General features: G+C 43.1%; 1 protein-coding gene across 19 annotated transcripts in view; it reads left to right on the top strand.

Annotated features, from left to right (window-relative positions):
- KALRN (kalirin RhoGEF kinase) overlaps positions 1-25,185 on the top strand; it is a 672,007-nt gene that overhangs the window by 472,481 nt on the left and 174,341 nt on the right. For 6 of the 19 annotated variants that reach the window (XM_046002937.1, XM_046002938.1, XM_046002933.1 and 3 more), the window contains exon 34: positions 10,488-11,955. The exons of the other annotated variants lie outside the window; for them this stretch is intronic. In XM_046002937.1, the coding sequence (XP_045858893.1) occupies positions 10,488-10,550 (63 nt within the window). In that variant the 3' untranslated portion in view covers positions 10,551-11,955. Of the gene's footprint in view, positions 1-10,487; positions 11,956-25,185 lie in introns of those variants that run through there. 19 annotated transcript variants of the gene reach the window in all.

The following is a 25,185-nucleotide window of genomic DNA, read 5'->3' on the forward strand; positions in this document are numbered from 1 at the left end:
TATATCACAGTTTATCCATTCTCTACACGGGATGTTTGGGGCTATTGGAGCAATACTGCTGTAAATAATTTTGTGTATGTATCCTTGTGTGCATGTGCTAGAGTTTCTCTAGGGTATAAAGCAAGGAGTGGAATTTGTAGGTGAACAAAAAAAGGGATTGCCAAGTAAGAAGTTATATCTATATCCATATCTTCAACTTTACTTGTTGGTGTAAACTTTTTTTCCAAATGCCGGTACCAAATTTCCACTCCTACCAGTTTATGTGAGATTTTCAGTTTCTCTGCATCCTGGCCTATACTTGCTATTATCAGACTTCAAAATTTTTGCAGGTCTAGTGGGATGCGATAGCTTCTGCTTATGGTTTTAATTTGCATTTCACTAATCACTAATGAGACTGAACACTTTGTCATGTCCCTATTGGGCCTTTGGGTTTTCTTTTATGATGCCCTGCTCAAGCCTTTGGCTCATGTATCTAGTGAGTTGTCTAGGGGTTTCTTGTATGCATTTTTAGGAGTTCTTCATATTCTAGATACTAATATTCTAGATACTAGTCTATTATTGATTATAATGTTGTAAATATATCTGCTCTCTGTGGCTCATCTTTTTACTCTCTTTATTCTGTCTTGATAAACATAAAATTTCAATATATTTTTAAGTTAGAACTTCTTTAATGTCACATAGGAAACATTTCCTACATTTAGAATTTTAAAATAAAAGTCACCACTTATTTCTCCTCAGAATAGTATAGCAACATAGAAACGTTATATATAATGCAGGTTTCTGTCTATCCCTAAACTTTACTCCTCTGTTGCAATGAAAGAATAAGAACTACTTGACTTTTTGAAATGTATTTGTCTAATGCCATCCATTATATAATGGGTTATACAACTAAAGCAATGCAATTTGTTAGGGAAAAGGGTGATAAGTATATTGGATTTGAAACTTAGCTATCCAACAAATAGATCCAAGACATAGGAAGGAAGTCTTCACATAGCAGAACTAAACATGTATGCTCACAGGAAAGCCTCTCAAATCCTGATTTTATATGTAATTCTTACCTTCACGGCCATCTAGTTACTTAGCCCATAAGAAAATTAGAAGGAGAGACAGTTACTTCTGTCTAGACCCAGTAATAACCACAAAGCCTGAGCTACTGTCAGTGAGTGAGGAAGCAGAAAACCTCTGAAAGCAAAAGTTGATGGACGAATTAAAACTCCAGCAGTCTGGTTCCATTTAGTAAGGGCATCAAGAGAGCATCATGACTAGGCCTGTCTGAGGACTCCCTTGTACCCTGCACTGCACCATCATTATTACTCATGTTGGTATTTGTAACCATTAACAGAATGGGAAATTATGTTCAATGTATTCTGCTTAAGAAGTCAGAGATGAAAAGATATTTATAAAAATGGTCAAACTGGGGAGATGAAGTGTTGGTGTTTACCTTTAGTTATCCAGAAAACTTGATTATCCTGACAGGCCCATTGCCCAAGGGGTTCTTCGAGAGCTGAGGTTGTGATGACTGGGGTTTTAGTGGAATGATCTGTAAAGGTGAAACTCAGCTTTTCTCAGTCCTAGTGATTGACTCCAGTGAGACCGATGACTACCCTCCCTTGGCATTTACTGAGCATCTGTATAAGCTACTCTAGGGCAAGCCACTGTCCTCTCACACATGGCCTGTGAACCAAGCCTCCTAGCCGGTCTCCGGACATTCTATCTTACCTCCCTCCACTCTCTTCTTCATTCTGCAGTCAGTGTGATCTTTTTAAAATGCAAGCTGCCCACATGGCTTTGCAGCTTCCAGCCCTCCACTAGTGTCCCTCGTTCTTAGGATAAATATCAAAATCTTCAACACAGCTGACGTGACGGCATGATCTGGGCCTCAACCCACTTCTCTGGCCTCATAGGGGCCATCTTCCTCTGGTGTCCTGCCTTGCAGCCTGCCTGGCCTTTTTTGAATGTGCCAGGGTTCTACCCGGCCCAGGGCCTGTGTTTTCTCTGCCTGGAAGCTTCTCTCTCCTCCCATGCCTAAGTCCACCCCTTTTACCCTCTCTTCTTTCTGATTTTAGTCTGTCCTGACCCACTGACTAAGTCCCTTCCCCAAGTCACATCTCTCACGACACTCTGGACTGTTATTTCTCAGTTCCTGACACCATGACCATAAGCATGTGTGTGGCTATATGATTGCCTCCACCACCAGACGGAGGATAGCGGGATTTCTATTTTATATCCCCACTGCATCACCAAATCTAGCCAAGTACTGACTCGGGAAATATTTGTGAAGGGAATAACTGAAGAACAAATAAACGTACGGTAACATGTTTGGCAGTGTGGGTAAGAGAGAGATCTAGCAATTGGGACCAATGTAATTGAGAAAGTCAAAATCTTAGTTTGGGGAGGATTGGAGAAGTTCCAGCATTAGACTCTACGAAGTGGGTAGAATTTATCCGGGTAGTGTTGGGGAGGGAGGGCAGAGGAAGGTCATTCTACATGGATGAAATAGTAAGAGCCAGTAAGGGAGAAAAAGAAATATAGGATGAGTTTGGGTTGTGCAGAGTAGATATGCCTGGTTGAAGTTCTGGGTTTGTGAGGTGGGTTGTGAAAAATAAGACTAGAAGGTTCTGGAAGGTTCCAGAAGGTTTGCCTGGGTCAGATTACAACAGATGCCGCACACTATTCAAAGGACTTTAGAATTTATTGATTAGTATAGAAGAAACACTAAGGGTTTGCGGGGGAGTGTTTGTTTTTTGTTTTCATCACGGTAACTTTTATCTTCACCTAGATGTACCACAGTCATCTTACTCTCTCATCCTTTCGCTAGACTCAGAAAGAGGCTCATGTTACCCCATCCACAGCCTTCTGAATCCACCCTTTACACCCACTCGGGTATATCACTCCAACATCTCTTTTCCCGCACGGTGGCAATCAGCTCCCGTCCCTCTGCCACCCAACACGTGTTGTTACCTCATGCTCCAGTGAGGGCTGCCCTTGAACTTCACTCCTGATTCTTCTTTCTCTACCTCCTCCCCACCTCCAGCCATAGTTTTTGTTCCTTCAGCTCTGATGTTCTTGACAAAAATTCCAAGATTATAGCTCTAAAGTGACTTTACTCCTCATGGCAATTTTCCTAGGAGTTTATTCATGTGACTCCCCTGCCCATGTGCCAGGCACTGTGCCAGGCTGGAGACACAGCAGGCAAACAAAACAGGCCAGTCCTCACGTGTATGGGGTTCTACTGAGGACTACTGAGGACCCAGACAATCAACAAGCAACTTCAAGACCAAATGGACACATAAGGAGCAGGGTTAGTGCTAGACACGTTTTCGCAGCTGGTTGCCTCTGTGTTTCCAGTTGGATGTCTGACTTTTCCTCGCTTTCAGTCTCAAAAAGTGATTTCCTTCTTCTCTCAAACTAGTAACCCGGTTGACTTCCCTGCTCGGGGCCAAATTCTCTCATACCCTGTCTATTGCCACATCCTGAGAACGAGTCCCTCAAAATCTCTGTCACACCTCCCTGTCAGGCCTTGGTTACCCTTTGCAGAAATTGTTTCAGTATCCTCCTAAGTGGCCTCCCTGCTTTCTAGGATTTTGCTCCAGCATCTTATCTTTTCTTTTCTTTTCTCATCTTATCTTTTCTCTTGACACCAGATTCATCCTCCCAAAGCTTCTCTTTCAGTGTCTCACTCATTTAAAAGCCATCAGTAGCACGTGCACTAAGGATAATGTCCAGGCCCATCTCCAAAATGTTTATATTGTTTTCCTTCTGACACCTGATCCTTTAGAGACCTTTATCTGTTCTGCATACTATAATGCACCTACTTCTGATTGGATCCAATGAAACTGCCATTTTTGTGTGTCTAAAAAATGGGTGAATATTGGCAACTTGTATGTTTCTACCAGATAACACTTATCAAATCAGTGGTTGCCTGCATATCTCTCTCCCGTGTTACATTGTGAGTTCTTTGATGATCATATCTTGGTCTTCATGATGCTCCTATCTCTCCTGTCTGCTACAGCATCTAGCACGTAGTACATAATGGACAGTAATGGTAATTGAATGCCCCCAGTCACGTCATGTTTGCTCCTGCTTATGCCGGTCTCCTGTGATGCTTCCTGACGTGTATAATCCCATCTGGCTCAGCCTTCACTGCCAGCTGGACTGGTACCTCCTTCATACAAATGCTTCCCACTTCTCTCATCACACCTCTCGGCCGCCAGTGTTGCCCTCAGCCCTATCCACACTCACACAAGCAAGTCAAATACCGTGCTTTAACATTCAGGGCATACGTTATGTGTTTTACTTGGTATCTGCCACTTTGTTGAGCATAACATCGCACTCTGAATAACGAGTTGAGAAATCTGTGTTTCTAGCCCTTGTCCCTCACGTTGGGATCCAGCCCCCTGTTCCCAGCTGTCCCATTACTGCCCTTGGTCCTGCCCCTCTTCTGGCTCCCTTGCTGTCCGCAAACCTTTCCCCTAATACATGTTTTCTGGTAGATTATCTGTATGATTTTCTTCACTAAATATAATGATCTTTGAAATAATAATTGCCCTTGTCTACCAACCTATCACAGACATCACTGTGTCTCCAAAATTATCTCTCCGTACTGATAGACATGTTTCTGACCTCAGGAAGAGTGTTGTTGAAACAAGCTTTCGTTATTAGATGATTTTCTGGGGTCCCTTCCCTCAGCACCTCTTGAGATGTCATCTCCTTCCCGTTCTGTGGTGTTTTCTGTGGATTAGCTTTTATCTCAGCCACTGAGTCCCAAGATCCATAAAGACAAGGCTCACGTGATAGCTCCTGCTCTCCACAGTGCACTGACATACAGTTAGACATTTCAGACGTGCCCAGAAAAGACTCGTTCAAATAATATGTTTTATGTGTATAACTTCCGTTTTTGTATATTTATGGGTTGTGTGTCTCTGAATGTGTCTCCCATACACTCTCTAAGAAATATCCATCTGTGTGGTTTGGGAGGCAGGGATCTCTTGGACATAGCCCCTGGCCATCAGGCCACCAGGCCCATGACGTTATAAACCATTATTTAGTCATGGGCTCCAAAGGCCACTGGCTGTGGCTGGCCAGGTAAAGAGCCTACGTACAGTATACAGTTCTTTTCCTTCCCACCTGCTTGGGAGGCTTCCTTTCCCTTCCAAATAGGAAAGGCTAACTTTTCTGTTTTAAACATAAAAAGGCAATGTGTGTGTGTATATATGTTTGGCTATTTGTGCTTATGTATGCATATGTACATATATATGTGTATACATATATGTGTGTATGTATGTATATATGAAGGAAATAAGCCAAAATGTAAATAGTGATTATTTCTGGATGGTGGCTTTTTCCAAATTCTCTATGACAAAAAAATCACTTTTATTAACAAAGAAAACCCCAAAAAACCCTAATCAATGTCATTTTTAAAGGACAGGAAGGAACACAATTATTAGATGGCTGATGAGGTCCACCCTCAGCATGAACCAAGGACAAGGGGACAAGCAGGTACCTTGTAGGAAACAGGGGGATTGACTTCTCAGTATCTCAAGAGGAGGGAAAGTGACCAGAGTGAATTTGGGCTGACGTGTAGGATGGGCCAATGTTGTGAGCTGAGGAACTGTGTTTGGTTGTGTAGGTCGGAAGCCTTGGATGGTGAAAGGAAAGAGAAGGAAAATTCAGGGAGTGGCCCGTTGGGGGTGACACAGAGATAAGGAATTCATCAGGATTTTTCCCCAAACACAGCTATTTAGCAAAAGTATGGAAAAGGTGAGGAAAAGCTGAAAGTATACTTTCAAGTTTATGAAGAGATTCTGTGGAGAGATATGCAGAGGGAGAGACAGAAAGCAGACATGTTTCAAGTTCGATTTTAAGCCCCTGGGATTCCTGAGAGGGAGGTTTCCAGAGTGACTAAGCATGGGAACGCTGGGACCCAGGTGAGGAGGACACAGAGAGCCTTCACGAAGGAAATGGGTTACCTGCATGGATAGCAAGGTTTCCAATAGGAGGTTCATCATTAGGTCAAGACCCAGCTCTCCCCCACCCTTCACCTTCCTCTCTCCCTTCAGCTCCCACATTCCAAGGGAAGAGGGAATGTTTTCTGATAAGAATTCTTGGTAAAGAGGCAATTTCTAACCTTTCTGAATTTGAAACAAAACAAAAAAATTACATGAAACAAATATTTTCAAGGATGTTCTCCCACACTGCCTAGTTCCGTGGTTCTCTCAGAGGACTCCCTGAGCAGAGGGAGAAATAGAAAGAGGAAGAACAGGGAGATGGACTCTCCCCTGCTATAACTGATTTTTTTTTTCCACTGGGGTGGTCCTCCAGAGGTGGGGAGTGCCTGACCTGTCGCTTGGGAGGGAGTGCACTCCATACCCCGTGCCAGGCCTTGCCGCTCGTCACTAAGCTGCGAGGCCGCCCGGTCCTCCTCCGTAAGCTCCTGGCAGAATTCTGGATGAGGAAGCCTGGGGTCAGCAGGAGCAACATACAGACATTCAGAAGCCAAAAGGAGAGCCTTCAGGCAGAGTAGAAAGTAAGAAAGAACACATAAGGAGGTCACCACATCAGTGCTTAAAAAAGAACTAAACTAAAGATACACTTCACGGTATTTATGTCCTTCATGTGTGCACGATTCAACATTTTTACTCCTCTGTATCTCCATTTTTAATTCTGATGGCTACATCAAGGAAAATTTCCAGTCCAGGCTCTAGTCTGACATTTGGGGTGGAGAAAAGCTCTTTTAAACCAGTTAATATAGTATTTGCAGAGTTCCCTGTGTGTCCTGGAAAGAGAGCACAGAAAGTCCCCATCAAGGATAATACCCCATGCCTCTGCCACCCCAGCTAACGGGAAAGACACAGCCCTTCTCATAGAAATCCCTAGAATATGTATTGGGCAGGCCGAGGAAAGCACAAAGGCTGCCTGCCAGGAAGCCGTTCAGAGCATAAGCAACTGCCAGTAACAACTGCCGCTCTCACTGAGCCCCTCATGGGAGCCAAGCATTCGATGCCTCCCCTTTCATTCAGTCTTCACAACAGTTCTTCAAGGTAAGTACCATTGTCCTCATTTTGCAGATGAGGAAAATGTCACTCAGAGAGGTTCATTAACTTGCCCACGGTCACACAACCAGAAAGCAGCAGACCCAAGATTTAAACCCAGGTCTTTCTGATGTCCACTATGCACACTGCCTTCCACTGGATGAGCTCACTGAAGAAAATGATCGGATAATTCAGGCCAAAACACACAAAGTAATATTATAGCCCAAATGCTCTGAGTCCTATCATTACTGTCCCCACCCCCCATCATCTGAATGAAACACACCTGAATTAAAATACCAAGAGCATTCCATGCTCCATGGATGCCATGGAGCAAGGCACAAATCAGGAGCATAGAGGAAGCTCTTTATTATGTCTTGACCAAGGGAGTAGTAATTCGGACACACTCCTGCCTCACTGGTGTCCTACTCCATCAGAAATATCCAGAACATATAGTCAACTGAAGAAGCATTTAAAAATATAATGGAGACTAGTTGCCTCAAATTCTTTATGGATCAAGAAAGGGTATAAATCTATAACATATAAATATGTTCCCCATCTGTGGCTATTTTTCTACCACTAGATGCCCAGTGCTGTCTCTTGTGCACCCAGGATCTGCAGAACATCTCTCTATAGCTCAGAAATCTTCTATTATGTCTAGTATTAGAGTGGAGCCTGCATTCTATTATACAAAGTATTCATACAAAGGGGTCTGTACCTGAATAGTGGTAGGTGGGCAAAATGCCCACACAGGGCCCTCCCCACCTAAAATAAAAGAATATGAGGGTGGTCTTATTAATAAAAGCCACCATCCTATGAATTGGATCTCACTAATTCTTGCCCTTCTTGGAAAATGCCAAAGGCAAGTACTTTTGGACAGTGTGTGCTGACAGATGTGAAAACACAGTCGAAACACTGCAAAACTCAGGTTTTCCAGCAATGGAGTGATCAGGACATAGAGAGGGTCTCTGTGCTAAAGGATTCCAAACCAGGCAACCCGCAGAACTACAAGGGAAGTATTTCTAAAAGATAACTTCTGGCCCTACCCTGGCCTACTGAATCAAAATGACCAAGGTATATGGTGATTGGATATGGAACATACACAAATTCCAAGCTGGGAGTTATTTTCTAAATAATAGAAATCTTTTGCATCTCAAAAAAAAAATTTAATGGCCTTTTTACACACACACACACACACACACACACACACACACACACTTAAACTTTACCCACTAATCCTTTCTTCAGGCCAGATTTTTAGAAAATCATCTCAATGAGATTATGAATGGCTGTCATTTTTAAAGCTAAAAGCTATGCATTGGTATTCACTACACTTTCATGTTACCAACTGGGCTATATAAAATAATGGCTTCCTATATTTAATGTGTCTATATTTTCTCAGGGTTTTAGAGAACAAGCGTTCAGTTTGCCGACATGTCTTTACTTCTTAGACGTCTCACATATCAAACCATCAGACATTTGCGGGTGCACAGAGACAATCACAACCTAGGCTTAAAGGGGGATAAACATTTTTCTGCAAAACCTAAGGAATATGTAGAATGAAGTGACCCAAACCACTTCTAGTTAGGTCCTTGAGGATAAAATGGATCCTCAAAATATGTGAGATGCTTTGCCAGACTTTTGAAATCCACAAACATAGAAATGTACAAATATCGCTTAGGAGAGGGATTCCCCTTTCCAAGCGGCAACATAGCACAGTGGTTAAGAATAGCCTTGGAATCAAACCAACCACAGGACAGATCTCACTCCCTTCACCGCCAGTTGTTTGATCCTGGGCAGGGCCTCTCAGGGCTTCAGTCTGCAAAATGGAGGTAATGGTATTACCCACCCCATAAAGTTGTGGTGCAAATTACGAGAAATGATGCCTGCCGGACAGCCAGCCTTTTGCTTGGCGCATGCTAAAAGCTCAACAAATATTAGCTGTGAATAATGGTGACAGTAAAAATGATGGTGAGCATTAGCTATGTTAATAAATGACAATACAAATATTTTCTAAAACTGTTTCCCCTTCAGAATTTTAAGAACCATGTAAGGAACAAAATGTCCAATTCAGCATTTATAAAACTGTTAAGTTCTGCCACTGCAATCAATTCTGCAGATCTTATAGCACATCTGTAAACTAAGCTGGTAATGGCAGTGGATTGTGGTGTGAGCCAACCAGGTGTCCACTGTCTTCCTGACTAATGTAATGGGATACAAAATTCCCAAGACCCTCTTGCCACGGCCACGGTGAGTTCAGTGGTCACCAGTACCTTCCATGAGTGACTTCACAAATGCGTGTGTATAGCTCCTGGCTTTCTTCAGAATCTCCTCTCCCTTCTAGATCCTGACTATCCCCATCTTCCTCACAGCTCAGGGTAACTACCATTTTAGCTTGATGCTGAAGTATTTTCTCTCCTTTAATGAACAGCTTTTGCCTGGCTGGAGTTCTTACTAAGGAAGGTTGAGATTGTTTTCTCATTTCTATATGGCAAGTATGACAGAGCCTTTAGCACCGTGAGCTGAGCCACAGTCAAATATGAGATCACACTCTTTAATTTATCCTGAACTTTTCTCTTGGTTGAGCCATTGCTCTTTAGAAATACTTCACTCCTCCAATAGCACTAGAAGTTGACTTTCATTGAGGGGGCCGTTGTTAAGGACACATTCCATCATTCTGGTGCCAAGTAGAGTGTGTGTGGCCACACTAGAATATGGAAGCCAGGTCTCTGGCAGGCTCCCTCCCTCTCTCAGTAATCCACTCCCTCAGCCAGCCCTGCAGCCTCACAAACCAACCACATGCCTTGGAAACACTGCAGATTACCACATGTCATAGACCCTGGAAACACTTGAAATCAGAAATTTTAGGTCACTTACTGCCAGAGATCTGCTACATAAATGGGTTAACTTTTTTCAGTTTCTTTCCCCCAAATGAATGTCATAGTAAGACTTGCCGGCAGGCACAGGGATCCTAAAAGAGTTGAAACAAACAAAACAATAAGGGTATGAGATAAACACTAAGGGTCACTCATAGGACCTCATATTTAATGCAGCCCTCTTTGTATTCTTCCTGGCTCTCCTCCTGCTTTTATGTGTGGGGGAAACCACTGCGGGACCACTGAACCAGGAGCTATTGCACGGAAAAGTATATGGATTGGAGCCCTGACAAAATTAGTGAAAGTGGCCAGTCAGCGATCCTCATCTGGATCCTGGACTTGGTTGGCTTCTTCTGAATCTTCAGACCAAGGAATGTCCTACATAGCACTCTGCTCACTCCATTTCCTCTTCTCAAAAAATGATTGTGTATTTGCCAGGTTGCACTCTGTGCCTTGGGTTGCTAGAAATACAGTAGGTTGCACTGATGATTTAACTCTGTTTTCTATAAAGGGCTACGGGATCTCATGCAGATTTTTGCAAAGTCATATGCAAATCACAGAGCCCCGGCCCTTTTCTTAACAGGATGGCAACCTTGCTCCTCGGTGGCACCTGGGACCTGGAGATCCTTTCTCCACTTACGTTTAGCGCGCAGCCTGGGACTTGTCCCTGCAGCTCACCGGGTTAGCCGTGCCGCCGTTGGGACCTCCCACCTGGACTCCCATCACCCACCTCTCTTGAGACTGCTCTGGCAGGGCTGGTGTGGGGTACAGCCTTTGCTCAGAGGGTAACATGTTCCAAGCAAAATCTGCCCATCTGGGCCATGGGCTTGCCCCTCAGGGTCCCTGCTTCTCTACTGGGTGCGATTCGAGGTTGCTGAGCTTCCCTCCAAAGTTGAAAATGGTGGGACAGTAGGACCTGTGAGAGGCCCCATGACCCAAGCTACTTCCCCAGGCTCCCCAATCCAAACACCAGGCTGCTCAGGCCCTCACTGCCCCAGGGGTCTGCAGTGTGAGTGGGCACATTCAGCAGAGGGACATACTTACCTCTGGAGTTTTTCTCCAGATTGACATCTCTGTTGTCAGTGGCCCCCAGTCTAGAAAACCCATTGTTCTAATCTAATCTACCTCCCCCACATCCTGAGAAAGAGGGAGGAGGAACAAGGGATGGTTTATGGCAGAGAAGAGGAGGGTTGACTCTAGCTATTCCCAAACATTGGCCCAACCACATCCCCAACACATGTTGTATCTGCGTCAGCCTGCCCAGGTTTTGTCAGGATTTTCCAGCTCCTCTAACCTCACTCACCCCTGAAGTCTCTGGTTCAAAGACCACCCTCCTAGCCTTTGTGTGCTTCCAGATTACCCTGTCAGGGGTGGGTGGAAAGTGGGCGAAGAAATAAAGGAAACAAACTGGCTCCATGTTGGTTAACTGTTGAGACTAGAAGGTCGGGGACATGGCCATTCATTCTACCATTCTCTCCACTTTTGTATGTGTTTGCAATTTTTCATAATAAAAAGTTAAAAGTTTAAAAAGTCCTCCAGCTTCCAAGACACTCAAGAGAGCCCCAACCCCTAACAGAGTTTGCTGGAAACCCCACACCAAGTCAGGAGGCAAAGATGGTTCCATTACATATATATATATGTATATATATATACTCATTTTCTAATTTTTTAAGGCCCACTGCTTTATTTTCAGTAGACTAAACCTTATTTCTAAAAGGTCCCGACGTTGGGCTCACTTCCCCCAGCTGGGTTATGGGGGAGGGCTGGGTAAAGGGGTCCTTAAGATCCTGAAAGTTTACACTTCCATGTACCTCACAGTCTTGTGAGGATGGGACTTGTTCAGTGTTCTGAACTTTGTGGAGGAAACGCGCGCTCGATTCACAGTGTCATTCCCTGGAATTGCACCTGGCTCAGGAAAGGACTGTCTTTGTACTTGAATTTAAATCCAATGGAGAACCTTAACATGGGCATTTGCATGACTGAGAATTGCTGCTGTCTTTTTTCCGTATGTCACTTTCTTGAATGTGTTCTAATAAAATGATTCTAAAGCAGGCTGTGATATACAGTGATTTATAAATACTTTCTGCTGGGTGCTGAGGCCCTTAATTTCCTACCAAGAATCCACCCATCCCACTTTCTGGAAAGATCTGGCTAGCTGGGGACAGACGCAGGAGCGTATGTATGGCATGCCGTGCTGGTGGCACTTCTGCAATTGTGGTCATTAATAAGAATCATGTCGACCACAGCAATTTTGTTTTCTGGTTGCCTAGCAGCAGAATTTGTTTTCCAGAATAAAGATGGCCATATGTAGTGGATGAGTGCGGGGGTGAGGGAGGGAGTGGAGGTGGCAGGGCAGGAGCAGGAGTATAATTCACTCGGCCAGGGAGGGAACAAGGTGGAAGGAGAGACAAAGGCAGCCGAAAAGAGAGACAAGCAAGGTTCATTTGTGTTCTGTTTAGTGATAACTCTCGGCACATTCAAAAGATAATGAGTAGGGGCGCCTGGGTGGCTCAGTGGGTTAAGTCTGCCTTCAGTTCAGGTCATGGTCTCAGGGTCCTGGGATCGAGCCTCACATCAGGCTCCCTGCTCAGCGGGAAGCCTGCTTCTCCCTCTCCCTCTGTCTTTGCCCTTCCCCCTGCTTGTGCTCTCTCTGTCTCTCAAAGAAATAAAATCTTAAAAAAAAAAAAAAAGATGAGTAGTTAAATTTTGTCTACAAAATTGCACCTTTTGCTCTCACGCCATAGCAAGTTAGAATCTCAAAATCTCATTAAGCAAAAGAAGAAAATATAGATCTCCAAAGGCAGATATTTTGAAAAACACTATTTATCTCAATCTTTATTCCCTTGAGCCAGACTGGCCAGGGTGCTGCAATGAGCTGGTAACCGACTGAAGCTGGTTCTCTGGGGAAGGCAGCATTGTTAGAAACCTCATAAGGGGCCAGAAGGGCAGAACCAGACAAGAAGAATTCTGTTTACTGAACACCTTTCTCATGCAGGTGCTGGGAAGGCACTTGATATACATCATCTCCTCTAATCTTCACAGCCATCCTGAGAGGCGGGCAGTTCTGTTTTCATTTTTTAGATGAAGAGCTAAAACTAAAAGAAGTAAATAACTTGTGCAAAGTCATAAAGCTGGAAGATAGCGGGTCTATGAATTTAGGTCTCTGATCTTCATCCAGATGCATGCTTTTTCAAACCACAGGGCTGATGCCACAGTGTCCAGCTTGGGCTCTCCCCTGTGCACTGCCATGGTCTTCACCTTAATGAATTGTACACCTTCTGTCTGCCCTGGGAATGGGGGTGGTCACAGCCAGTATCCTGCTCTTCCTTGTGTGATTGGAGGTCTCTTCCAGTCCAGGTCTTTGTAGCCCACATCCATGTCCCTGTGACATACTTGTGCAGAGTACAGGCTGATGAGGCTGAGATCACCTTTGGCTTTCATAGGGTTTGGCTCACTTAGCAAATACCTAGAACCTACAAGTGCTGGGCATATGATCTAGGTGGGCAAATATAGACTCAACCCTGTTCTCATGGAGCTTGCCAGTAGGGGAGACCTACTGTAGTCAAGTAACACATGAATGGATTTATAATAACAACTGCTGCAAATGAAAATCACTGAGATCAGCAAATGAAATGAGACCCAGACATGCTAAGCACTTTGCCCAGGGCCACACAGCACGTTAGAGGTAGAGGACTAGAACTCCTGGTTTTCATTCTCAGACTCTGCTGTTTTCCCTGCCATGTCACACTGTAGTTTGTCGCGTGCCCGTAGACTGCCCCCAGTCCCAAACACCCAGATAAATATGTTGATCAATCAGTGCACTCTTCCCATCCCTAGAAATAAGCAGGTAACACATTTTGTAATGATAAACAGTATCGTGAACCAAATCCCCAAGGATGGTATGTACCCAAGGCTTGTTTGTAGACTTATTTCAGATCCCAAAGCAGGGACAGAGAGGCAAGATTCCCATGCTGTAGCCACTTTGCCTAGTAAGGATGCTTGCTGGTGTTTCAGTGTTTTGGTCTGACCCCAGTAGTTTCTAAGCTCCTGAAAAACCTCTTTCTTGAGTTCAGCAGCTCAACAAACATTTCCTGAGTCCCTGCTAATGCTGCTAGGTGCAGTTCTCAGAGCTGGGGACACAACACTGAACAAAATGGACTGCCCTTGGAGAGCATATATTGTAGCCCAGGGAGACAGACAACAAACAAAACAGAGAAGCAAGTAATAGAGCATATTAGAAGGTGGTAAGTTCTAAAAAGGAAAATAAGTCAGGAAAGGGGGGTAAGGGAGTCTCCAAGGAAGGGATGCATTGTTAGGGTGGTTGGGAAAAAGACAGACCTACCTGAGAAAATGGTGTTCCAGATCAGCATTTTATGCGCATGCACACACACACACACACACACACACACACACACACACACACAGAGCTATGCAGTAGGATGTGAAGAGTCCTATAAGCCTTCCCCTGCCTCCCTCAGAAAAGTGAAAGTTTGTCATTAGCCTGTCCTAGAGCCCAATTCCTGGCTTGCTTTATCCTCCTTTGGTCATCTAGGGGTTCTTAAATTTGTGTATCAGACTCATCCAGAGGACTTGTTCAAAGAGATGGCTGGGCCCCTCTCCCAGAGTTTGTGAATCAGTACATGCGCTTAGATCCAAGAATTTGCATTTCTAACAAGCTCCCAATTTCTAACAAGCTACTCACCCAGGGACCACACTTTGAGAGCCACTGGGTTAATCTATTATAGCTGGAAGGTCCCTGTTAAAATGAAACTATGACCCAAGAAAGGATATGTCTATTCACTAGAGTGCATGGGGGTTATCAGAGGAGCTATCCTTGAAGAGCAGGATCCTCAAGAAAGGGACTACTGTAATTGGGAAAAGTTTCAGAAACTACAGCCCAAGATCCTAAACACTAAGGAGTTCGGGCAAGGGACAGTTCCTGAAAAGTTGCAACAACGATATTTCATTGCTTGTCTATCAATGCTTTGCATTTTCTTAGCATTTAGTACTGTTACAAGTCCTTTAGCCCACTGTTCTCTTTTGGCACAGTTAGCTCATTAGGTAGAACAGGTGTCATTATTACATTTTATGGGTAAGAAAATTGAGACACAAAGAGGTTATATGGCCTCCCTTGGCATCAAGGAACCCCAGTGGCCTTATGCCTCGTCCAGTGTTCTTTCTCCTTTAACACTCTTCAAAACGCTAGCTACAGCTTTCTCCTAGGGCATCCAGCTCTGGGTCATTGAAATCCAGGACATAGAGTCGCTCTTTGCCTTTTGCTCTGTTTAAAATCCCACTTGCTGCAAGTAGATTATCCACGTGGGCGATTAACTGTGGCAAATACTAAGCCCTGCATGAGTTTCCTCTGCCGTAAACACATCTCTTCTCTTCTACTACCAGATATTATACAGAGAGAACGCTAACTCACTTTAATATTAGGCTACGCTAGAACTAATCTTTATGAAAGCAAACCTGCTGGGGGAAAAGCACACATCATACTTCCAAGGCAAATAGAAATGGCATTTTGATTATATGTACCATTGCTTCCATTCCATTAGCAGGGATAATTGAAAGTTTTCTGTATCACTAAAGCACACAGCAGAATGAGAGTGGGTTTTGTTAAATCTGATGGCTGGTGAATCACGTTCTTAAGTATTTAAATATTTTTTTAAAAAATCATGGGCATGGGACATGAAAAATAAAAATTCTCCCTTCCCGTACGTGCTCCTCTGGTTATTTTCTCCAGTCCTGCACTGCACTCTCACAGTGAGAGTGCGCTGTCTCATTGAATCTCATAGACAGTGTCCCATGAGTTACAAGAAGCTGTCTCTCTTCAGCTTCCATACAGTTTTTGATCATCCAGGAGCCCAAGGTTTTGAAAGTTTTATTTCTAGGGCCCCTGGGTGGCTCTGTCAGTTAAGTGCCTACCCTCAGCTCAGGTCATGGTCTCAGGGTCCTGGGATCAAGTCCCACGTCCGATTCCTTGCTCAGTGGGAAGCCTGCTTCTCCCTCTCCCTCTGTGGCTCCCCTGCTTGTGCTCTCTCTTGCTCTGACAAATAAATAAAATCTTTAAAAATATAAAAAAATAAAAGTTTTATTTTTAAAACTGCCGTCATCTGTCCCTCAACCCATTGGTATTCCTTCCTTCATCTTCCTTCAGTTACTGCCATTGAGACCACTCATTTATTCTATATGCATTTATTAAGCACTTACTACATACCAGACTCTCTAAGAGCCACTGAACAGGCTACAAAATTGAGTTAGAAATAATCCTATCCTGGGGTGCCTGGGTGGCTCAGTGGGTTAAGCCTCTGCCTTCAACTTGGGTCATGATCTCAGTCAGGGTCCTGGGATCAAGCCCTGCATTGAGCTCTCTGCTCAGCAGGGAACCTGCTTCCCCCTCCCCCTAGCTCTCTGCCTGCCTTTCTGCCTACTTGTGAACTCTGTCAAATAAATAAAAATCTTTAAAAAAAATAACTTTAAAAAAAGGGAATAATCCTATCCTTAAAGAACATAGCATATAATAGAATCACTCTGTAAATTATATAGAATAATTAACATTCGAGTATATTCTAGATACATATTATAAGCCATGTGAACTTCTCCCATTTCTTTTTATTCACTGTATGCTCAATTAAAGCTAACTGATAAGTTATTTTAGTTTCAACATAAAATAGGCATCAGTAGAAAAGAAGATGTACCCGGGAAGGAGGAGCGTGGGGTAAGGAAGGAGCCTGGCTCCCTCTTCTGAACACATGTGGAGATATGCTTAAGCAGCCCAAGAACATGGCAACAGGGATCTAAACAGGATCTAAACTCTGCTGTTGATTTCTACTGGTGGACTGTCACAAATGGAATATATGAGGATCATAAAGCTTGCATGATTAGGAATTCCATATTGATGCAAGATCCAGTGTGAATGTGTTTCTTCTGAGTTTTAGACTCCCAAGCATGCTATAAAAATGACTATTCCTTAAAACAAAAGTTCATGCCCACTACAACACAGGGACTGAGCATATAAGAAAATAGGTGGGGTTGGGGAAGGTGGAGTGGGACGCAGAAGACTCAATTAGTTGGATCAGTATTAGAGAATCCCTGAGAAGAAGAGATGCAGGCCATAATCTGACAATGTGTGTGTATGTGGGTGTGTGGGTGTGTGTGCATATGTATGCACAAATACATGTACATAGAAAGGTGTTGGAGGCACCAGCAAAAAGGATTTTGTGAGGATGTGAGCCCTTTATATCAATTCCAAATTCATAATCCAAAGAGGAAGACAAGTTTAGAAAACCGAAAGTACAGCAGAAAGGCAAGGATAAGGTTGTAGTTCTGCCAACCAATTAACTCAAGGAAGACCACTAACACAGCTTCCCCCTATATACTGGGCCACCTGAATGTGCTTCCCCTTTCTCTCCCTCAGCACGTTCAGGTAGCTGCTCAGGCTCTGCCCCCACTCTGCTTTAGGTTGGGCTTTGTGAATAGTAGAATCCCAAGGGAGGGGACTTGGGAGGGGATGGGGTTTCAGGGCAGATAGGCAGCTGGGTCTCAGATCTGTCTTATGAACTCTATTTCTGCCAGCTCTGCAAGTGTCTCCAGGCCCTAGAGGGCATTTTCTCTGAGCAGGTGCTATATCCAGTCTTAACAGTGACCATGGGGTGCCAGGGGCATGACAATGGAGCCAGGTCAACTGTGGGTGGGTGTGGTCATGCATTGGGTGGGTGTGATCAAGCATAGTGATAGCCACAGGGAGAATCTAGAGGATTCAGAAAGAGCAGTGATGGGGGAGGGGGTCTCTATGTATCTGCCCTTGAGTTTCTGGGGTGGAATAAGGAGTGTCACTCTATCTGTAAGGATGTTCAGGGATTCTGTTGCCTTCAGTGGTGACCTTTTAATGGGCCTTACACCCAATCATAGCCTTGAGTTTTTAGATTTTGCCGTGCTGAGTTTTGCTGAGTTGTTGTTATGATACCCATCAGGGTAAAAGGATGTAGTAGGGTGGGAGTAGGAACTGAAATACAGATGATGTAAAAGGAGGATTTAGATTTCGTTGGTGTGGCACTATTACTCAGAGAGTGACCCAGACGTGTGGCACTCTGGGTACTGCTCTAGTGTTACATGGATTCATGAGGACTTGCTTGGGCGTCTTGGCCCTGGGAGGAGCAAGTCACTAATAAAATTCATTTACACAGTTCAGATTCATCCAAGGCCAGCTGGAAGGTAATGATGGAAATAGGAGGCTTTGTATTTTCTGGACTCTTCCTACATTCTCATTTGATGTTGAAGATGCTACATGTTGCTTTATTTTTTGGTTTTTCTGGGAATATGCAGCCAACACATTTGTTGGAGAGCCATAGTTGTAGACCTCGAAGCCAAGTCATCACAAGTAATCTAAGTACTCTCTGTCTACTCAGCATGGCCACACAGGCAGGCTTAGAGATGGAATAGGTCATTAAAGAGGGAGGCCCTTGTAGGGCCCAACTGATTGGTTAGTGTTGCAGAGTGTTAAGTGGTGACATTCCAGCTTCATGGCACAGGGCAAGACGGCTGATAGGGTCAGACAGGTGCAAGGCCTTGTAGGAGAGGCCATCAAGCAGCATTCCTAGCATCTGAGGGATGAATGATTCAGAAATTAAATTGAGAAGGTAATTAGCCCAGCAAGTCTGATGGCGTTACAAAGATGATTGCTTAGAACATCCCATAGGCCTGTTTCCTGTTACTATAGCCTCGAATTTGGCTATAATAGTCAGAAACCTGGCTGTTTTCTCCTGGATTAAATGTCTTATAAAAGAATAAATATATGAGCAGAGGTGGAGATTGTAGAGGATTGAGATGGGATAGTATCAATAGTTACATTAGACATATAGGTTGTTTCAGCAAATGTTTAACATGAAGGAGGGGTGTCAAGGATTATGGCTAAAGTAATGATTCTGGAGGGTCCCCTCAACTACCAGAGAATATGGGAAATGCTAGTACATCCAAGAGGTCAATAAGGGAGTCTTTCATCCAAAAAACAAGAAAATGGATATTGTCAATAATTAGTGACTCTCAGTAAATACTTAGATATCATCACATCATTTATTCATTCAACAAATATTTATTGAATACCTACTATGCCAAGCACTATTTTAGACAACAACAAAACAGAGAAGAATTCCTACCCTTATGGAGCTGACATTCTGGTAGGAAAACAGACCAATAAATAAGTAAAATATATAAAGTGGCAGGTGATGAAACAGGCCATACAGAAAAATACAGCTTCAGAGAGATATGAGAAGTACAGGGGATCAGGGAAGAAGTGAGGGGAGGATCTAAGTCTGGTGACTGACATAAGCAGGGATATGAAGTATAATGAAATTAATCCAGATGCTCCCAAGTCACATAGTGGTGATAAGGCTGTGAATATTGGAGGAGGGAGTGGTTGTGTGGGGGTTCGAGTAGGAGTACACATGGGGTTTTAGGAATCTCTCTCCCTTACTTCCCAAACATGAAGATATGAGGAGGAGTGGTCTTACCTAGGAACAGATAGCAGCTCTCAGGGAGGATGGCCTCTTCCCCAGCCTTCATGCCTCCACTGGAGCCAAGAGGATGTCCAAGAGTGTGCCCCGGAAGTCAAATGGGACTCCAGACTACTCCCTCAGTCTACACCAGTCCAAGGGATCCTTTCTTTCTTTCTTTCTTTCTTTCTTTCTTTCTTTCTTTCTTTCTTTCTTTCTTTCTTTTTAAGATTTTATTTATTTATTTGTCAGAGAGAGAGAGCGAGCACTGGCAGATGGAGAAGCAGGCTCCCTGCCGAGCAAGGAGCCCGATGTGGGACTCGATCCCAGGATGCTGGGATCATGACCTGAGCCGAAGGCAGCTGCTTAACCAACTGAGCCACCCAGGCGTCCCCAAGGGATCCTTTCTGTTGTGGTATTAGGCTTGGTCAGAGGAACCTGGATTCCATTCAGACTGATAAGGACCTCACCTGTAGTATGACCAAACATCCTTCATAGTTCATATGCTGAGATCTTTAAAAATAAATCCATGTATGGTCTATATATAAAATGAATCTAGGAATCAAGACTTCATGAAAAACAGTACTCAATCTGAAAGCTCAAAGGGGCATTGGAGATTCTGAGAAGTGTGGTACTGTATATTTGTCCTTAATAGATTTAAAATATGAATTCCCTTTCACTACCCCCCTCCCCAGTCCCCAGTAGACTGCAGGGCCACACAAGTCTAACTTGATAAAGATTTAGCAGCTGCAGGAGGAATAATTTCTAACCATGCTGGCTTAGGGACAAGCCCCAGTCACCAGTATAAAGGCAGAGTGAGTCCTTGTTCTATCACAAACAGCACCGGGTCCTAGGAGACCCAGTGAAGAGGTCTAGGAATTCAGGCTGGAGTCTTGGGACAGGAATCTGATTCTTGGGCTCAAGTAATGGGTCTGTTCAACCTCAATCTGAGTCCCTGACAGTGGGAAGATGGCTTAATTCCAGTTGTGGTGTAAATGTAGTTTCCCCATTTCCTCTTGCCAAACCCCACTGAGGACTCATTAAACATAAGCAGCAGACCGGGGGGTTGAAGAGAAGCTCGTTCTTTCCTCCCGGCTATGAGTTTGCCCTCAAGAGACAAGCTTTTAAGGTTGAAGACAAATGAGAGAGGAGCTCAGAGTACTAGCATGTGCATGAGAATGCACACACATGTTCATCGTGTGATAGCTCCTATCTAATGCAAAACTTTATCTAGAGAGATACACTGTAAAACCAAGTCCAGAGAGTTGCCTTCCAGAGCTATTTAGAAAAGTGAGTCTCAAATGGCAGTGGTTAGGCCCTCTGGAAAATGGCTGTGTGGGACAAGTTCATTGCAGCTCAGCTCTTGGTCCAGGAGCCAATTGGTGGCAAATAAAATGGCAAACAAAATCACATTTTCCATGTGGCTATGAGAAATCAAATGTGGCATTTGGTTATTTTCTGCTTTCCTGGAGCAACGTGTGTTACATAGGTTGCAGGAGCCTTCTAACCACACTTGGTATGGGTTGACCGCCTTTTGGCCTATTTTGATGAAAATGCAGTTGTGAACTAAAATTAAAAGTAAGAAAGAACGCAAAGACGTTTGAGCTTCATGTAGATGCAGGTCATTAGCTGGATAAAGAATTAGTGCTGTTTTATAGGATCCATGTCGAATCATACTAGTAATTGGATTTGTCATTGCTACAGGGTAAGTTCTGTGAGGGCAAGTATTCGTATCTGCTTTTTCACTGTTGTATCTCTACTGTCTGTATGAGTGCCAGATAGAGAATAAGCACTACAAATACAATTTCATAATAGAGAATATTAGTGTGCAGAAATACAGAGAAATATTCTGTAATGCCCCCAAACTGGTAGGCAAACACCTGCATTGCACCGCCAGGGAGTAGGAAGGAGTTCTTCAGAATGATGTCATACTTGGCAAAAAAAACAAGGAGCATGCTGCTTGTTCCAACCAGACAGTACAAGAGTAGAAGGTTTGGTGCATGATCATATAGGAAAGTTAAAATCTAGGATTGAGAGCCAGGATTGATAAATAGGGAAAGCAATAGAAAATTTAGTAAAGAGGGCACCTGGGTGGCTCAGTTGGTTAAGCCACTGCCTTTGGCTCAGGTCATGATCCCAGGGTCCTGGGATCAAGTCCCGCATCAGGCTCCTTGCTCAGCAGGGTGCCTGCTTCTCTCTCCACCTCTGCCTGCCGCTCTGCCTGCTTGTGTGCTCACGTGCTCTCTCTCTATCTCTCACTCTGTGACAAATAAATAAATAAATAAAATCTTTTAAAAAAAATTTTTGCAAAGAAATTTCAAGGCCATCAAAGGAGCAAAGGGAAACCCAGGTGCACCGCCAGGTGTGGGAAACTTCCATGAGGTTGGTCACTGACAATTTAAAGGATTCTGATAAATGCCAACTCCTTTCTCAACAATTTTTCTTGTATTACCACCCATGAGTTTTTAAATGCACTTGACTTTTGGAACTCTATATAGCATTTTTAGTCAAGCATGGCAATGGGAAGATTAAAAAGGGGGAAACACCAAGAACCAGGAGCAATAAAGAAGAGAATAAGCCCAACAGAACACATGTCCAAGAAAAAGAAACAATTGCTCTGAGAAGTCAATTTGGAAAAATGTCTCTCACTTGATTTTCTTCAAGTGGTGGTCACCAATGAGGACTAAAGTTCTAAAAATAGGGTTGATTGAAAATGCACTTCTCCTCTCTGACCTGTCCCATCCCCATGCCCATGACTCTTATTAAGCATTCCTAAAACTCCGGGAAATGAAAATGTGAGAATTAATGCATCTGTTGTGAGTAAGCCCAAGAGATGGTCAACAGTGACATCTGATGCCAGTTCCCCCAATAAGCAAGTGAAGCTCACCTTCAGCTTGATTTCACTGACTTTTAAGACTGTTTCAAAAGTACAACAAGGAATATAACTATAATAGCTTCTCACTATTATGTGAGAAAATATAAGTACTCGACAAACTATTAACTATTATGTGAGAAAATATAAGTACTCAACAAAAATTCACACCGTGTATGATGAATACCTGTTAGCCTTAGAGATCCAAAAGCTAGAAGGATCTCTCCTCCCTCTATATATTCAACACCAAGAATGAATCATAGCATGTAATAGCAGTAATCTTTAGGTTGTTTTAAAAAACTAATAATAGAAGTAATAATCATCGTCATGGTAGTAGTAGTAACAACAATAATAAAAGCCAGTAGGTCTGCACAAATTACATTCAATTTATATATGTCCATATTTGTCTCCGAATGGCCCCATTGCAACTCTCTCTGCTTCTTAACTTCATCTTTCCTACCACTCTTCCAGTGTCCCTGAAGTCCTACTAATATCTGTCACTAAGACAGTACCATTTCTTGCTATCATTATATGTTCAGAATGGGGTGGCACAGGGTCTATTCATCATAGGGGAATCAGGCTCTGGCTGATAGACCAGCTTCTAAAGTTGGCAATTACCGTCCTGGACAGAAGGAGAATTCTTAAGGCTCTTAACCCACAATTAAATGATCCAGTGTGGAAATGACTCAGCATCAATGGCCAGAATTAGTCATATGGCCCTGCAAAACCATCAGGAGCCAGGAAAAGCAGCTGAGCTATATGTCCAGAAGGCAGAGGGCTAAAAATATTTGGAGAACATCAGAATGACTACATTAGCAGTTAACATCAAGTCATATTTGCAAATAATTTACATTTTGGCTCTTAACTTGATATTTAGATTTAGGCTATAACTCAGAGTCTCAGATTTTGGGTCTACTCAACAGATGGGTATATGTTTGGTGTGTGTGTGAGAGAGAGAGGTGCATTGTCAATAAGCAGTGATATTTGAAAGGAATCCTTTCTGAGTGTATGTCTCAACAGGGGGCTTAAAATTTTTGGTAAATCATATTGCAAACAGATGTGTTATCATCCAGGCTTTGTTGTTCCATTTATGGAGCACAGGCAGAGTAGTGTTAGCATAATTCTTAAAGGCCCTTGGATTTTCGGAATGGTCAATGAGCACTGACTTCAACTTAGTCAGCAACTACTTCAGCCCCTAGCAAGAGTGTCAACCTGTCCTTGGAAGCTTTGAAGCCAGGCACTGACTTCTCCTCTCTAGCTACGAGAGACCTAGATGGCATCTTCCTCCAACAGAAGGCACTTTGTCTATAGTGAAACCTGTTGTTTAGTGTGGCTACCGTCATGAATTATCTGAGCTAGATCTTCTGGAGGATTTCCTGCAGCTTCTCCATCAGCAACTGCTGCTTCGCCTTGCACTTCCATGTTATGGAGACGGCTTCTTTCCTTAAATCTCATGAGCCAGCCTCTGCTGGCTTCCAACTTTTCTTCTGCAACTTCCTCACCTTTCTCAGCCTTCCTAGAAATGAAGAGAGTTAAGGCCCCTTAAAGGCATGTTGTGTCTGGTTTGATCGTCAACCCAGACCACTGAAACTTTCTCCAAATCAGCAATAAGGCTGTTTCACTTGCTTATCATTTTTGTGTTCACTGGAGTAGTGCTCTTTATTTCCTTCAAGAACTCTTCCTTTGCATTCACAACTTGGCTAACTGGTGCAAGAGGCCTAGCTTTTGGCCTATCTTGGTTTTGCAACATGCCTTCTTCACAAAGCTTAATTATTTCTAGCTTTTGATTTAAAGTAAGAGATATACAGACTCCTTCTTTCACTTAAACACTTAGAGGGCTTTGTAGGGTTATTAATTTCAATATTGCCATGTCTCAGGGAATAGGGAAGCCTAGGAGAAGGGGAGAGAGAGGGATGGCCCATTAATGGAGCAGTCAGAACACACCACATTTATTGATCATTTATTGATTAAGTTTGCTTAATCTTATGTGGATGCAGTTCATAGCAAACAATTACCATAGTAATATCAAAGATCCCTAATCACAGATCACCATAACAAATATAATAATAATGAAAAAAGTTTGAAATGCTGTGAGAATTACCAAAATGTGGCACAGACACAAAGTAAGCAAATGCTATTGCAAAATGGTACCAATAGACTTGCTTAATGTAGGGTTGCCCCAAACTTTCAATTTATAAAAGTATAGTATCTGCAAAGCAGTATAAAACAAAGCACAATAAAACACATTATGCCCGTACATTGAAATAGTGTTATTCATGTAAACTAATTGTTTGTTGTCTGTTTACTCCCACTCCCCTAACTTGCATTAGGCTTTGTCCATGACTATTAGTCCCTATATACATTGGATAAGTGTTAATGTTAATGTCCAATTAGAGTATAGGGATGAGAAGTCTTCTTGCTCTTGAAACTTTTTCCAGACTTAGGAAACCAATTTGTGAGGGTACAGTGCCCTGATGAGTCTAGAGGGCCATGAGCCCTACTATATCTTAGGGCTTAATTTATTACTTTATATATTAGCCACATCACTCCTATTATAAGTCATGTTATAAGGTTGCATGACCTTATTCTAGAAATCTTGTGGTCACCCCAACATTAAGTAGTTTATGTTATCACTGGGAAGTTAGGACAAGCTCTACTATAAACCATATTCAAATTGTCTGCAAACACAGAATATTGGATACAAGTAGACCTGGGCAAGAAAATATAGTGCTGCTGTGGGATGGAAAAAACCCTAGGTTGGAGTCACGAAGTTTGGTTTGGGTCCTATTGTTACTGTTAAGCATCTGTATGAGCTTTGGAAAACATTTTAGCCAAATCATTTATCTTCTGAAAACCTCAGTTTTGTCATTTGTGAAACTGGAAAATAATAGGAAGTTACCTCTAAATTTCATTCA

The sequence above is a fragment of the Meles meles genome, chromosome 4 (assembly GCF_922984935.1).
Source record: "Meles meles chromosome 4, mMelMel3.1 paternal haplotype, whole genome shotgun sequence".
Lineage (NCBI taxonomy): Eukaryota > Metazoa > Chordata > Mammalia > Carnivora > Mustelidae > Meles > Meles meles.